This window comes from Lagopus muta, chromosome 5 (assembly GCF_023343835.1).
Source record: "Lagopus muta isolate bLagMut1 chromosome 5, bLagMut1 primary, whole genome shotgun sequence".
Lineage (NCBI taxonomy): Eukaryota > Metazoa > Chordata > Aves > Galliformes > Phasianidae > Lagopus > Lagopus muta.
Genome location: NC_064437.1, coordinates 8,442,121 through 8,457,524, shown reverse-complemented (window position 1 = coordinate 8,457,524; position 15,404 = coordinate 8,442,121). Strand labels below are relative to the sequence as shown.

General features: G+C 49.2%; 3 protein-coding genes across 3 annotated transcripts; 2 read left to right on the top strand and 1 right to left on the bottom strand.

Moving 5' to 3' along the window:
- Positions 1 to 11: 11 nt before the first annotated feature.
- LRRC41 (leucine rich repeat containing 41) lies at positions 12 to 9,520 on the bottom strand. The gene is made up of 10 exons (XM_048945964.1): positions 9,214 to 9,520; positions 9,042 to 9,128; positions 8,575 to 8,645; positions 6,643 to 7,810; positions 5,033 to 5,278; positions 4,434 to 4,598; positions 3,766 to 3,864; positions 3,148 to 3,270; positions 2,165 to 2,240; positions 12 to 928 (listed from the first exon to the last, which is right to left on the bottom strand). Exons 1-10 carry the CDS (start codon positions 9,395 to 9,397, stop codon positions 694 to 696), a joined length of 2,454 nt encoding a protein of 817 aa, XP_048801921.1. The 5' UTR covers positions 9,398 to 9,520; the 3' UTR covers positions 12 to 693.
- A 129-nt stretch (positions 9,521 to 9,649) lies between these two features.
- Positions 9,650 to 11,090, top strand: LOC125693651 (cytochrome b-c1 complex subunit 6, mitochondrial). Its single transcript, XM_048945841.1, has 4 exons — positions 9,650 to 9,756; positions 9,861 to 9,887; positions 10,024 to 10,185; positions 10,815 to 11,090. The coding sequence occupies exons 1-4, from the start codon at positions 9,715 to 9,717 to the stop codon at positions 10,845 to 10,847; spliced, it is 264 nt and encodes an 87-aa protein (XP_048801798.1). The 5' UTR covers positions 9,650 to 9,714; the 3' UTR covers positions 10,848 to 11,090.
- A 949-nt stretch (positions 11,091 to 12,039) lies between these two features.
- On the top strand, positions 12,040 to 15,373 carry NSUN4 (NOP2/Sun RNA methyltransferase 4). Its single transcript, XM_048945840.1, has 6 exons — positions 12,040 to 12,172; positions 12,485 to 12,891; positions 13,581 to 13,735; positions 13,910 to 14,064; positions 14,558 to 14,682; positions 14,866 to 15,373. Exons 1-6 carry the CDS (start codon positions 12,074 to 12,076, stop codon positions 15,137 to 15,139), a joined length of 1,215 nt encoding a protein of 404 aa, XP_048801797.1. The 5' UTR covers positions 12,040 to 12,073; the 3' UTR covers positions 15,140 to 15,373.
- Positions 15,374 to 15,404: the final 31 nt, after the last annotated feature.

Sequence of the window (15,404 nt, the reverse complement as noted above, 5' to 3'; positions counted from 1 at the left end):
TATAAAAATGTTACCAAAAAAAAAAAAACCCAACTATTCAAAGCCTCTGAAAAAAAGATGCAGACAGTGGATGGGACAAGACCAGTGCTTTTCCCAGATACCTTGATAAATGATTGCTAAGAAACAGCAGAGTACTTGGTATGCAGCTTTTTCTATAAGGTAAACAAAAGGTTGAAGTGGGGATCTTTGTTGGTTTTTTTCCCCTACTCATTTTAAGTGGAGGGAGAAGTTCTTATTTGAAGGATCACAGACTAACAGAATGGCTGAGGTTGAAAGGGACCTCTGGATGTCATCCTCTTCAAACCCAGTGCCCATAAGCTGCACCACCTAGGTGTGCTGGTCAGGGTCCATGTTCAGACAGTCTCTAAAGGTGGAGATATTTATGGATATGATGTTGAGTAAACCAACATGAAATCTGTACAAAAACCCTGGTCCAGAGGTCTGCAGGATATCATAGAAGCTTATTTAATGTGTCTGTCCCAGTTAAATGGAGAAGATAAGAGTTGAACTGGAAATACCCACACAGTCACCTACATCACTTCACTGTGTACCTCTCCAGAGGAACAGAAAAGTGACAAGAACTGTTCCCTGCTTGAACCGGGAGGAGAAGAGCCCCATCTGTGCTAAGTTTTAGTGGCCATGGACTGAAGTGTTTTAGTTCAAGCTGCTCAGCTTTCTCTTGCCCTGTGTCCTTTACATGACACTGATGTAGTCAGCGAAGGCCTGAGAAGAGTCCCACGAGTCATTGACCACACTGCACACTGCTCTGAGACGCCGCAGTGCTTCTTGAGCTGTTTCAGCATCCTGATCCAGCCAATTCTGAAAGAGCCTTAACTGGGTGAATTGAATCTTCCCCCCTCTCTGCTGGATGTAGCCTTCCAGCTTCTTTGTGAATTCCAGGAGCCCATCAGGCTTGATGCAATTTGAGCTGCCCAGAAAAAGAAGGACAAAAAAAAAGTCACTTAAGAGTCTAGGCTCTAATTTGAGCAGTTACTGCTCCATGTAATAGCTGTCTAGGTGAGGATGTTCCAATGCAAACTTCCCTCAGCCATACAGAGTGTGAATGGGCCATTAATTTAAACTGGGAAGAAAAAAAAACCTCCTGAAACACAACAATATAAAGGGCTGGAAGTTTTTAAAAGCTTTTTAACTATGGGAGAAAACCATGAAACTTACTCTTCTAGTTCCTAATAAATGACTGGAGTAGTCCTCACTATGACCTAAAAATCCTGTTGGACTCAAGCTCCTGTCAGTGCCCTTCAGTCTCATAGCAGCTGACTGGACCCAAGGGGCTTGACCCAGTCCACAGCTCCCAGTGCAGCCCTCAGCAGTAAGGGATCATTTCTCTCTTAGTGTGGAGAGGAGATGTCAGATCCCCATGTTTCCAGATTAAAAGATCATTTCCCTTGCATAGATACATAAATAGAAAGTTTTACAAGATTTACTCTTGTGAAGAGCACATAATAGCCAAGTGGAGATGACAATTTCAGGATACCAGACTGCTGAAAGGATGGCTATGGTTAGATTCTCATGCCTGCGTACTCCCAATAAGCTGAACCTTTAGGATGTAAATGGGATTAAAATCAAGGAAAACAGTCAGTATTGCAGAAATGCCACCCTCCACCTGCTTTGTGAAGGTTACTGTTTGTGTTTATGGCCATTCAGGCTCAAAAAAATCCACAAAAAAAACAAAAAAACCCAGCAGTAGTTCAGGTTGAAAACCAAAGAAGATAAAAGGAATACAGAAGCATTTACAGGATCTGACAGGGAATGACAGTGCTCTCCCTGTGCTGGAGCAGTGGGAACAGAGCTGTTCATGCTGATGGCTATGAGTAAGTGGAGGTAGATACATTAGTTCTAACCTTAAGAGCAAGGAGGGTGTGCACTAGCCTCCCAGGGGAGCAGAAAATGAAAGCTGCTTTAAGATGGAACTTTGATTCATTTATAGATGTGACAGTGCAACACCTCAGGGAGCACAGCTTGGCCTTAGTGGAGTTCCCTGAGGTTTTTAAGTGCTCACTGCAGCATTCTCTAAGCTGTTCTTGTGCATGGGTTCTCTTAAGTAAAGAAAAAAATCTGTGCTCAGACTTCTCTTGCTGTTCTGAGCCCAGCTGAGCTCTGGACATCCTGAACCATATTCAGTGTGTTTAGAGCAATAGAATACCTGACGTCCAGTTGGCAAAGGGAAGAGGAGGAATCTTCAGAGAAAATGTCTGCCAGGGCAACCAGCCTGTGATTCCCTAAGAGGGGAGAAATGCAGCTGTTAGTTCCCAGCTTGCATCTATCTTAAATATTTGAATGGTCAAGGGGCTGAGATATCAATGCAGAAGCTAAAAGCATGCATGCCCAGCATAAAGGACTCATCTTCAGTTCGTCCTTACAGAGATTTAGCCCTCTTAACACTAAGGTGGTGGAAATATTTGCTGACAGGACAGATTATTTCACTCAAAAAAGTCCAGATTTCGTTTGTTTTAAGAGTCAAAATGCAGCTTTGTTTTAAAAATGGACAGAAGCCAAGGTTTAAACACAAACCGTGGTAATAAAAATGCATTTCAGGTGATCCCTTTTGTTTCATTAAAAGATCAGAAAACACTTGAAATGCTTTTCTGAGACATTTCTTCCTGGCCTATAATCCAAAAAGTCAGTTACCTCTGTAAATTCAGTTCCACAGCTTTGACACAAGCTCTTCCTTTACTAGATCCTGTCCTTTCAGTGGCCACCAAGAATTTTTAAAGCTTCTGAAGCACAAAATACCCCAACTTAAGCAAAAATCTATACCTCTGGATGAGAAGCACTGCATCTGGTGATGCATCTGCTGCTGGGTCTGTTCCTGTTAAAGCACCCAAAGCAGATCACTCACTGTTCAGTTGCATCTGGAATCATGCTGATACCTGCTTTTGCCACAGAGGTAAGCAACTGTGGCACCTGGCTGCTTCCTACATTGTTGAATGCAGCTGAAATTCTTTCTGTAAAAAAGTTACCTCACCCCCCCTCGCTTGGTGAACTAAGTGACAAAGTTGCTGCTGTTCATGCCATATGTTAAAGTGCAGCACTAAGATCACGGGCAGGCAATGCTCCCAACTACAACCCTGAAGGCACCCCCTGCAAAGCTGGCCTGAAGTCAAGGCTGACATCTACAGTACGCACCAAGGCGATTCCCAGGCAGTTTGAGGCTCTTCAAAGATGAATTTCTCTTTACTGTATTGATTATTTCTGACAAAAACTCAGTAGTGCAGCTTTCAAACAGCCGGCAGAAAGAGAACGTTATTTCTGTGGAAGAAATGGATTGTCAGTACATGTTAGTACTCCCTTTGTGCTTAATTATTCCACAATTACATCCTGCAGACAGCTCCAGACTTTAATCTATTTGCAAGAACAAAGCTTCCCTAGCAGCAGACCACGTATGAGAGCACTGTCATTCCATCAGTATAAAGATGGCAATCCTCACACCAGGGAGGTGACTTTGCCAGCTGACCCAGTTAAAAGCTGATCTGCTCTGCAGGTTAAAAATCTTTGTTTCATAGCCAAGATGATGGACTCTCCCCTAAAACATGTGCCAACTTTGCATCTGATCTTCTCTGCCCTGCTAGCACAGGGAGCCAGACTTGCACACACTCTTCCAGCACCTACAGGTCTATCCTTGGGACACCTGATATTTTGCTTAACATTGCACATCCAAATACCACCTCCTAAACGTCACCCAGCCAGTCAAGCACAGCCAGCTGCAGCACCTTTCCAGCACCAGTGCCTGGGAGTTTGATGTACCTTGTAGCGTGGGATCCTGAAGCAAAAGCAGAACTTCTTTCTGGTGGTCAGCCAGGTTCACATCATGAAAGCTCAGCTTCTTCAAGTTTGGATTACACTCTAAAAGCAAAACAAGTTCTCACGTAAAGTACTGTCTGGTCTTAGGATAAAAAACAAAACAAAACAAAAAAACAACTGATGTAACTAACAGCTAACACCCAGAAACTGTACTGTACAGTGCATAAACTGCTGGATTGTGGATAGTTAAAAAGAAACCATCCTGTTGTGCAGGGTCATCCACATGTCCAATAGAGAAACTGGGATGGCTGGCACCCATTTTCTTTTCTCAGGTAATTCCAAGAATTTCTGCACTGAAAGAACAGACTCACCCAAGCTGGTTCCAAACTAAAAATACATGGATGTGAAAGAGCTTAGAGTTCAGATGCAGGAGGCTCAGGAACCTGGGCAACTAAGGACTGCTGGCAGATGTGTCCCAGCAGCTTGTGCAGTGGAAACGCTGCCAAACTAAAGCTGGGCACAGCAGAATTGCCAGCGAGGGCTAACCAAATAGGCCCTGGCAGAGTCCAAGCTAACTGACAAACAAGCAGTGATGCTCCAGGGATGGGAGACTGCAGCAAGGAATTTATTCCATGTATCACAGTGATACTAGCTACACGTTAGCAGAGTACCTTTGAGTGCCTGCAAAAGGAGCCCAAGCTCCAGAGATGAAGGCAGTGTGGCGCTGTCAAGGGACAACTGCTGAAGGGACTTGGATGCCTTAAGCACTGGCAGCAGGAATGCGGTGTGCAGAGGCTCCCTGGGGAATCGGATCTCCAGCTGCTCCAGGCAGCACTCTAAGACAAGAAAAAAAGGAAAAAAAAAAGAAAGAGATTGGTCTGGAGTACCTGTCTTCAGCATAGCTAGGTCCTGGAGCAACCAAAAATCTGTGTGCCCTTCTATCTTTCAGGTTGGAAGAGCAGAAACTCCTAAACGATTTAAAGACCTGGTGGGTACATTGCCTGTGGGCTGCATGGACAGTCATGGCTAGCAGTTTAGGCCCAGCCTTGTACAAAGCTGTGCTGTATCAGGTTGGCATGCAGCAGTAAGATGCTTTGTCAAAGACTCAGGCTCCACAAGAGCGCATCATAGACTGGGAATGACAGTGCATCACCATCTCAATCAGAAAGGGGAGGCTGTAATCACTTAATTACATGCCACTGTGACAATGCAGAGTTCAGCTCTCATTTACGTGCCACATCCCACTCATTGCTCAGAATCAGTTTCCTACCTGGGATTTCTGCATTACTGCAGCTTGGATTCCCATCTGGCCTGTTTCCCTCCAGTTGGTTTTTGAGGTCAAAGCTGACAGAGAGTGTGTGGAGCCGGGGAAGGACACTCAGGATGCAGCGAACAAGCTCCATGCAGGGCATGTGGGAAAAGACGTCGCTCACACGCAGCACACGGAGGCGGCAGTCTGAGTGTTGGGAGAGGGCCCGGAGCCCAGAGAGGATGCAGAAGATGTTAGCACCCAGGCCTGGAACAGCATTTGTAGAGAAAGGAGTTAGGTGTGTCTGTACAGACACCGGTGCACCTGCAGCTGGAGCTATACCGACAGTGGAACTTTCAGCCCAGTGCCAAGCAGTGGAGTCAAAGGCTAAATTCCCAGGTTCCTCCTAGGTTCTCTATCCATATGTGCTTAAGTTACAGGACCAACTATACACAGGAGATGGAGATCTGGTTCTTCTCCTTCTCTGGACAGTCTTTCAGCACAAGGCTGCAGGCTGTTTTCAGATAGATGAGGCCCATTCTCTCTCATTGCTAGCATTTGTCTTTGTACAAATATTTGCTGAAATACAGAGCAGCATGCAAATGTCCACTTCTCCTGGGACCTGGCACTGCCAAAAAAATTCATTACAACTGTATAACGCCCTATTCCAGGGTTACTCAGAAATCAGACTGGTCAGAATAAAAAGAATTCTGTTTTACCTGGACTTTGTCACTCTGTATATGTCCCACATGGCTACAGTACAGGATGCAAGGATGCAAGACCAAAATTGAGTATATTCAGGGGGGTTGAAACTAGATGATCATTATAGTCCTTTTCAACCCAGACCATTCTGTAATTCTATTTCCTGCTGCTAGTAAAAATTAATCCAGGAGCCTTTCACTGAATCACAGATAAACGAAGAAATCCATATTGCAAGCATGGACCATCATATCTTTGAGGATATAGAATTATGCAGTTTGACTTCTAAGTGTTTTGCCTTGTCTTTTGCAAAGATCAGCACTTAAAGATACAAAACCAGTAAGTGACAGATCTGTGTCCAGACCAACAGCAATACAAAATTATCACAGGCCTATTTTCCTCAGTTCAACACCCACAGAGCTTCCTATGCTGCATTCTCTGCATATCACCACTGTCCATTATCAGTCATTCATCCTGTCTCTCACCCAAATGGGTTTGTGCATCCACATGGACAAATGCTCAGCAGATTCCTTTGAACATTCCTGGAAAAACCTGCAAGCTCAGGCCGCAGCTCCCCACAAAGGAGGAGCCAGTATCTGACCAGAGTTTGATTTGCCACCCATTCTGTCTCTGGGCCACCCCATCTGTTCTTGTGATCCTACTGGGCTTCCATTGCATCTCCTTTCTCCACCCCTGATGTGCTGTGCTTTTGCAGCTGCTTGTTTTCATCTCAGCACCATTTCAGACATAAAGATTCCTCTCATATTCCTGACTGTCTTGTAGCACTCGAGCAAGTCCTCACTCTAACTGAACATCTCTGCTAATGCCATTCACAACATCAGGAATCAATACTCTTACAACACTTGTTTCAGTAAAAAAATAAATCAGACCAAATCACAGCTGAAAGGAAACATCCTGTTCACACCACTAACCATTGTAAGACAGAACCAGGTTTTCTAGAGACACCCAGGAACTTAGCAGGTTACTCAGAGTCCGACACGTGTCACCAGTCAAAGGAATGGACAACAGTTCCAGCGTGGACACACTTCGGAAGGGACGAGCAGCTTTTAAAGAAAACATCCCAGTGGACCCTCCTCTTCTTTTACAGCCAGCGTGGCCACAGCACAGAGATCCTGTGGAGGAATTAGTCCAGTTATCAGCGTTTTGTCCCTCTGCTATTGTGTTTTGGTCAATTGACACTGAGCTGTCCTCTCTAGCAACAGTAAAAACAAAATCATACAGGTCATTCAGGTCAGCACAAAGTCCCCTGCTTCGTCTGAGGCAGCGGCGTTTCTTCCCTACCGCAGATTTGATCCGTCTGCGTGACTTTCGAAGGACAGAGCGATGGGACAGCTGTTCTGAGAAGCAAGAAGAGCCTCCTTGTCCGCTCCTGTGCTCACAGGACACCTTAATGTTTGCCTCCTCACAGGCTTGGTTCTCCAAAGAACAACAATTCAGTCCAGAGAGGGCAGTGTTCCGGCCAGCGCCAGCCACCGATCCATTCACCTCTGCTTGCATATCGGCCTTCTCCAGAGCCCCAGGGGATTCCTTCTGGTGCTCACCATCACTCCACTCCCTCTCACTGCAGCAGCCCTTCTCACGTTGATCTTGTGTTGACTTCTGGCTTTGAGCATCACCCTCCTCTCTGCAAAGGCCACACGGGCTGCTGTTAAATGTAAGAGCATTTCCTGACCGCCAAAACCCAGCACTCATGCTCAAAATGAGAACAAGAAGAACTGTGTCAGGCACAGGCCAGGCACACATGGACACGTGGCTAACAGAGCCATGGTGAATCAGCCGGTGAAGGAGTAAAACCAGTGAACGCCTGATGGACTGGTCAGAGGAGAGGAGGTGCTGGAACTTCAGGATCCGCAATGAGCCAGCCAGGTTCTCAAGAACTTCTTGGTTGTGCTCTGCAGCGAGCTCCACTGCGCCCTGCAGCATGTTGCACAGAGTAAGCTGGCTAACATGAGGTGAGCTGTGGAGCAGTGGTGAGAAATGATGGTCATTGAGACGCCAGTCGGAGGAAACATCCAAGACACCGTGAAGAACATTTGAGAAGAATGTTTCAAAGAATTTCTTCCTCCAGCAGGGTACATTCTGCAATTAAATCACCTTAGAGTCAACCAGGATAAAAACTACTCAACAGGGCCATGTTAACAAAAAGTCAGCCACCATCTTTCTCACTCTCTTTGAATCAAATTATTACACAGGTAAATGCAGTATCCAATGAAGCTACAGCTAGAACAGTTAGCTTCCTAATTCTCAACATCCTTCCTCTGAGTATTTGTTCTAAATACGGTGCTGCTCCCACTGTTAACTTTTTATATTTAATTATATATATATATATTATATATTTAATTTATATATATTCAGTAGTTTGAAACCAAAGCTAAATCACATTTCTGCCAAGTAAAGAACACACCATCAGGACTTTTCTTCCCAAGAGGCCATGGGTAATTTGGTGACCATTCTTCTGTGATACTGAATTGATGGAGCTTCTTCGGTTTTCACATGTAAAATACTTCTTTCAAAACTCCCTCTCTTCTGTGTTTTCTAACACATCAGCAGTTTCTGCACGTGTGTGCTTAACCACAATACGAGATATTGTTTTTACCTTCTGCTCCCCTAAAAACTGCATCTGTAAAGATGGAATTTATTCTTTCAGCACACTTACTGCAAGTGATAGGAAGGCTGCATACAGTGCATTTCTCACAATAGATGCTTATTTCCCATAATTATTCTTACACAAAAGCCACGCCTTGGTCCCAAACTCCACAAACACCTGTAAGTGCCAGCAGCGCTCAGCAGACGTGGCATGCTTGAGTAAAACCAGAACCTGGGTGTCAACGCAGTTTCCTCACCTCTGAGTTGGGAGGCCTGGTTTTCATCACGTCATCCCACAGCTTGCGCCAGATGGGCTGCGTGGACAGCCCTGAAAAATGAAACCAGGTGCTCTCAGCCCTTCTTCCCCAGCTGGAAGTCCTGCTCAGCGTTCCCACCGGCAAGGGCAGGCAATGGAAGCAGGGGGGATGCAGGGTCAGCAGGACGAGGAATATCTTCTACATTTATCCCTCAGAGTGCGATGAGGTAAAGGCTGAAGGTGAATCAAATTAACGCCTAGTGCTCCTCCCTGGAGCATCCCTCTGGGTTGGGCCTGTCTCCAATTAAGTTGGGGTCCCTTCAGTTTGGGGTGCATCCCTCCCCTCCGGGTTTGGGGGGCTGTGATCCCTCTAGGGTTAGAGTTACCTCCCTCCAGGTTTGGGGGTGCATCCCTCCAGGGTTAAGAGAACCCCCCCTGGCCCGCCCCCCGTCCCCCACCCCCCTTTACCTGCTCTCCGCGCGGCAGCCTCGGCTCGCTCCAGACGGAACACGGAGAGCAGCGGCAGGAGACCCCGCAGGAGGTGTCCGGGCAGCGCTGCGGAGAGCGAGAAGGAGACGGCGGCAGCGTGCGGGCAGGCCCCGCTCCCAGCAACCCGCGCCGCCGCCGCCCCGCGTCTTACCCCAGACGTCGGGCTCCAGGGCCGCCATGCTGCGGCTCACGGCCGCCGCGCTCAGCGCCTGCAGGCTGCGCGGCCCCTCCGCCGACATCGCGTCCCTCGGCACCGCCATCTTGGGAGGGACGAGCCACGCCTCCCTACTTCCACCGCCATTGTAGGGGGTTGGGGAGGAAGATCGGGCAGCCATCTTGAGAAGGTGGCAAAGGGTTTCCCCTTTCTTACGCTAGGGCCGGGCAGGCCGGCATAGCGACCGTGGGCCAGCAGACAGAGTGCTACAGTAAGGGCGAAACGCCCTGTTACAGCGTTGTGATTTCTGGAGATGGGGGGGGGGGGGAGAAAAACATAAACCGGCAGCCATGTTGAGGAGGTCAGGGGTGCGGCCATGTTGGGAGGGGAAGCGTTAAGGGCGGGAAAAAGTCAGGGAGCGCTTTTGGATCACTTCCGCTTCCGGAGCTGAGAGTGGCACTTCCGGCGGGTGACCCTGGTTAGTCCTCTCGTACCGCCATGGGGCTGCGAGACACCGTTGTTCACGCTGGGGAGCCCGAGGTGAGCGGAGCCGGGCGGGGCGGAGCGCGGGGAGCGCGCTGCGAGCCGGGATGAGGCCCGGTGTCAGGGCGGGCGGTAACGGCTGTGCTTTGCTTTGTCCGCAGGAGGAAGAGGAGGAAGAGGAGCTGGTGGTGAGTCGGGGAGTGGGGTGGAGGGCCGGGGAACACGCGGCGAGCTCGGGCTGCGGGCCCCGGCTGCCATCCGGGCTTTGAAGACGAGGAAATCCGAGGTAAACCCCCGCTCTCCGCGCTTATGGCGTGCCCGCAGGACCCCCTCACCACGATCAGGGAGCACTGCGAGCAGACGGAGAAGTGCGTGAAGGCCCGGGAGCGCCTGGAGCTGTGCGATGCGAGGGTGACCTCTCGGTCCCACACAGAGGAGCAGTGCACGGAGGAGCTCTTCGACTTTCTGCATGCTCGGGACCACTGCGTAAGTGCAGCGCTGCCGTGTGGCACATCTCAACGGTGCTGGGAGCTGAAAAGCCTTCGGCTTTTCAGTCTGGGTGTAAAAATGGGTTGCTGTTGAGTCGTGGCAGGAGCTCTTAAGAACTGTGGGCTTAATGCTTTTCTCCCTGAAAGGAGATTGGGGTCAGCATCTTCTCCCAGGTAACATGATAGGATAAGAGGTAACGGCCTTAAGCTGTGCCAGTGGGGGTGGAGGTTGGGTATCTGGAAAAATTTATTCTCAGAAAGAGCTGTGATGTGCTGGCACAGCTGCTCAGGGAGGTGGTGGGATCGTTGTCCCTGGAGGTGTTCCAGGACTGTGCAGATGTGGTACTGAGGAATGTGGGCAGTGGACATGGTGGGGTGGGTTGAGGTTAGACTGGGTGATCTCTGAGTCTTTTCCAACCTTAACTCTATGACTTACCTTTTCAAGCTTGAAAGCTTTGTAAGAAATCTAGTTAGTTTGCTGGAATTAACTTGTTGCAAAAAAATGAGGAGAGCAGATGTGCATCGGTGACCTGGAGAGCCAAGAGCCTGGTGGTAAAGCTGTGATGGTTCCCAGCCCTTTTGTACTGGGAGAACTGTCAGTTACTGAGCACTTTGTCTCCTTTTCAGGTTGCCCACAAACTCTTCAGCAAGCTGAAGTGAATGCAGGAGTGATTGTCCATCTGCTTCCACAGTCCATCAGAAGAGCCTCATCGGTTCACAGTACTGCTTCTGCCTGTTTATTGCCAATGTGAAGTACAAAGTGGCTTCTTGGCAGTGACTGAGCACCAGAATGTCACTGTGTCTGTTCTCATCGAAGATGTGCAGCTACACAAAAACCTCGTGAATGTTCTGTAGTTTTCCATATTAAACATTTAAAGTTCCTGTGGAAATGCTCTCAGCTTATTTCATAGTCCTTGTAGTGCTCATTTGTACTGGTATGGAATTATGATGAAAGTAGTGAGGCTCAGAGCCCACCCCACCTGCTTGTATCCAGGAGAGACTTTTTCTCCCTTGTAGGAATTTCCTTTCTGTGCACCCCTGATGAGCAGAGGCTGATGCCATCCCACTGGTAAAAACTCACCTGTTGGAGCAGCAGACACCACTGAACTTATGACTTATGCTGTTCATTCAGTGAGTTGAGACTAAATTGGTCTTCCCAGAGATGTTGCTACCCAGAGGAAGTGAAGGGAGGCAATTATGATTCCTATAACACACTTCACTCCTGTGAGCTATGAGGTGATGCCATTCCTGTTTAATGTGCCTTTGGGGAAAGCCTTCAGCTGCCCCTGTTGCTAGCAGAGGTTGGAGGAGACTTGTTGTCACCTGTGTGTTGTGGCCCAGAGCAGCTGTCCCTGGGGCTGCAGGTGGGCACAGTGGTGGTGCCATCTGAGTCAGTGGTGCTCTGGGGCACTGCTGCTGTAGTGCTGCTGTATTACCACTGTAAGCACCAGCCCTTTCTGCTGCCTGGGGCTGTGGTGGTGAGATTGAATTCTCAAATCACAGAACATCCAGAGACAGGAGTGGCCCTAGGGATCATAAAGTGCAACCTATCAGTTCAGGCTCTGTCATTCTGCTTCAGAGCAGGAGGTTTAACAACAGGAATACTACAGGGCTGTTTCCTTGGGCAGCAAATACTTCCTCGGCTCTTTAACCAGGCAAAATGGCACCTTTTAAATGCGGCTGCTATTAGAGCAGCAGTAGCAGCAATGCAATCCTTTTGCTGGTGGTTCTCAAGCTCAATCCTTAACAGCTTGAAACAGCTCTATTCGCACAGCTGTAAGGTCCACATTAGGCCGGCTCTGCTTACCACATTCCCCGGCAGCCTCGAACCCGAGGGAGGGCTGGGAGCTCCGGTCCCGCCCCGGAAGGCGCTGCTGAGCGCGGCCATGGCGGCGCGGAGCGGGCGGGCGGCGATGTTGCTGCGGAGAGGTCCTGTGCTGGGGCTGAGCCCGGTGCCTCGGCGGTACCTCTACAAGAAGAAGTGGGTGAGAACGGGGGGGAGCTCCGCGCTTGTTTTCTTCCCTCCGATCCGTCTTCGCTGTGCCTCTCCCATCGCACCTCCTTTTTCTGTCCCCATTTCATCCTCTTTACCCCCCCAGCTCTGTTACTTCTGCACCCTTTTCCCTCTCCTCGTTACACCCATCGCGGCTCCCATTGCACCCTCCTTCACCCCTCACCCCTTTTATCCCAGCTTACACCCTATACACCTCTCCCTGAGCCCTCCTGCCTTTCCCCTCCTAAATGCTCCGGGTTTTGGGCTCCCAGCCCCTTCACCCCTTGGATGTCTCTCTCCAAAGGCCACCACCTCCCCGCGCATCCCGGCCACACGCCTGGCACTGCACCACTTTGACACCACTTACAGCCTGCAGCTGCAGGAGCGCTGGCCGGCCGTGCGAGCTGCAATGCTGTGCGAGCAGAAGTACGGAGCCCTGCTCAACAACTTCGCCTCTGCCGACCTGATTGCCCAGCAGCTGGAGCTGCTCAGCGCCACCGATTTTGTTTCTGAAGCTGCCAGAAGGGCGCGGTGTTGGCAGGAAAGTGAGGGTGTGGAAGTAGAGAGGAGGAAAACTTCCCTGGAGGGGTCTGGTGGAGATGGGACGATGGTGCCAACAGAGACGTCACCGCTGCTTCATGCCTCTGTCAGCTCCAACATCAAGTGCTACACCTTCCCCAGGGGCGACATCTCACGCTTCCATCCTGCGTGGTGAGATGGTTCTCCTGCTTCCTTCACTCCACTTTTAACCATAGTGCAGGCACAGTCAGGCTTCTGGTAATGCTTTATTGACTGCCCCGTATCTGGAGGTGCTCAATGCTGGGTTGGATGGGGCCCTAAGCAGTCAGAGCTGTTGGGGGGCCACCCAGCCTATGGCAGGGGTTGGAGCTGGCTGATCCATCCATAAGGTCCCTTCCAACCTAGCCATGCTATGATTCCATGAGTCTGTGTTTCTGTAACTGTTCCTGCTACAAACCAACATTGGTAGTTGTAATGCTGTAATCTATAATGTGATAGAAAGCTCAGCGATAGTAGTGGGGTGGTACAGTCCTAGGCTGCAGCAAATGAGAACAAGCCCAAATGCAGCAGCTATGGACACAGAAACAAAGGAAGAAAAACTTCTTACCCTTAGATGTTCTCCAGAGAGATAGCCTCACCTCCACTGCCAACCCTTAAATGAGGTCTGGGAAGGGCTGGATCCTGACTCTACATCTTCTGGTTACTCCCTGGGTTGGCCCTGCCTTCCCACCAGGTGCTTCATCACTGCTTCAAGTCGTGACTTAGCATTTCTGCTGCACCAGTGTCAGGCTGTTAGCACCAGGTCCTTTTGGCCATGCTTATCTTAGTTTCCAATTGTGTTTTTTTCCCTTGCTCTCTATATGCAAAATGGTGGTTTCCAGGCCAGACTCTCTTGGGATCCTCAGCTACTATCTCATGGATGCAGCATCCCTCCTGCCTGTTTTGGCCCTCAACGTGCAGCTGAATGACCTCGTCCTGGACCTCTGTGCAGCTCCAGGTGGCAAGACGCTGGCTTTGCTGCAGACTGGGGCTTGTGGTAAGTGGAGGAGTTGTTCCTCAGCCCCATTCTGTTACAAAGCTGAGATGGAGAGAGTGTGAGGTATATGATGGTGCCTCTCTGTTCATCTTTTCTGCTTATCGGAGTTGGTGTGTTTTTTTTTTTTTTCCAGAGTGAATTTCTCAGCATGCTGTTTCCCATCTCTCACCTCAGGGCATCTGGCAGCCAATGACGTCTCCTTTTCCCGAACAAGGAGGTTGTACCACATTCTCAATAGCTACATTCCCAAGGAAATCAGGGAGACTGTGAGCGTCACATCGCATGATGGAAGAGACTGGGGAGAGCTGCAAGGTGGAACTTTTCATAAGGTGAGTGGTTGGAAATCAGTGAAAGGAATCATAGAATGGTTGGGTTGAAAGGGACCTTAAAGCCCTTCCAGTTCTAGTCCCTGCTGTGGGCTGGTTGCCCCCACCAGCCCCATCTGGCCTGGGGCACCTCCAGGGATGGGGCACCCACAGCTCTCTGGACAACCTATGCCAGCACCTCACATCTAGTTTAGTTTCTTCCTGTTTCAGAGGAGGACAGCAGTGTAATTGTATAGCTTTGCATAGCCTGATATGCTGAACAAGAGCTAAGACTAAGCCAGATACAGAGTAATATTTCTTCTGGCTGTACCCTTCCTCCAGGATCTGTGAGTATGGGTATCCTGGGTTGTATTTTTATCTGGTGGCATAAGCTAGGCAAGGCACAGAGGGCTGAGTTTGTCTGTCTGGTGTGGTGGAAGTATTGGGTGAGGTGGTGCTGGGGGATTTCTGAGACAGACCAAGGCCCAGAGCTGATTTAGGATCTGTGCTGCTGCAGGTCCTTGTGGATGTGCCCTGCACAACAGACAGGCACTCTGTCATGGAGGAGGAGAACAACATCTTCCACAAAATGAGAACCAAGGAGCGTCAGATGTTGCCAATGCTGCAGTTGCAGCTGCTGATGTGAGTGAGCTTGAAGCTGTTTTGTTGCTGTATGTATTAGCACTGAAACCTCTTCTTACTTACACGTGCCTAGTCAAGAGCTCTCCCCACCTCACATGGGTTATTTGCTGGCTTCCTTATTGCTGTTGTCCCATACTTTCCTCTTCCTCCCCTGATGGTATGTTTTTTCCATCTTGTCCACAGGGCCGGGATCCTTGCTGCCAAGCCAGAGGGAGAGGTGGTGTACTCCACGTGCTCCCTGTCTCAGCTGCAGAATGAACACGTGGTCGAGAGAGCGATAGACATTGCACAAACCCAATATAACATCACTGTCCACGTTGAGGACCTGAGCCACTTCAGGATGCTCTTCCAGGACACATTTTGTTTCTTCTCAGGTTGCCGACTGGGGGAGCTCGTTCTTCCTCACCTCACAGCCAACTTTGGGCCGATGTATTTCTGCAAGTTACGCCGAGCATAAGGGATGGCAGATCTGGGCTTGGGGCAGCTCAGCTTTCCTCACTATATGTCTCTGGGCCATCACGTTTGGAATTGATGTTGTTTCCCGATTGCTGGCTATCATGAGACACCCTGAATGTCCAGGGAGAGCATATTTAAAGGATATTTATTTTTCTTTTTAAACGTCTCAGATGGGCTAAATTGTTTTCACCTTATGTGAACATGTTCAGGATAATAAATATTAGCTGGGCATGGATCTCTGGCTTCCTACTCTACCAGGTCTCTAC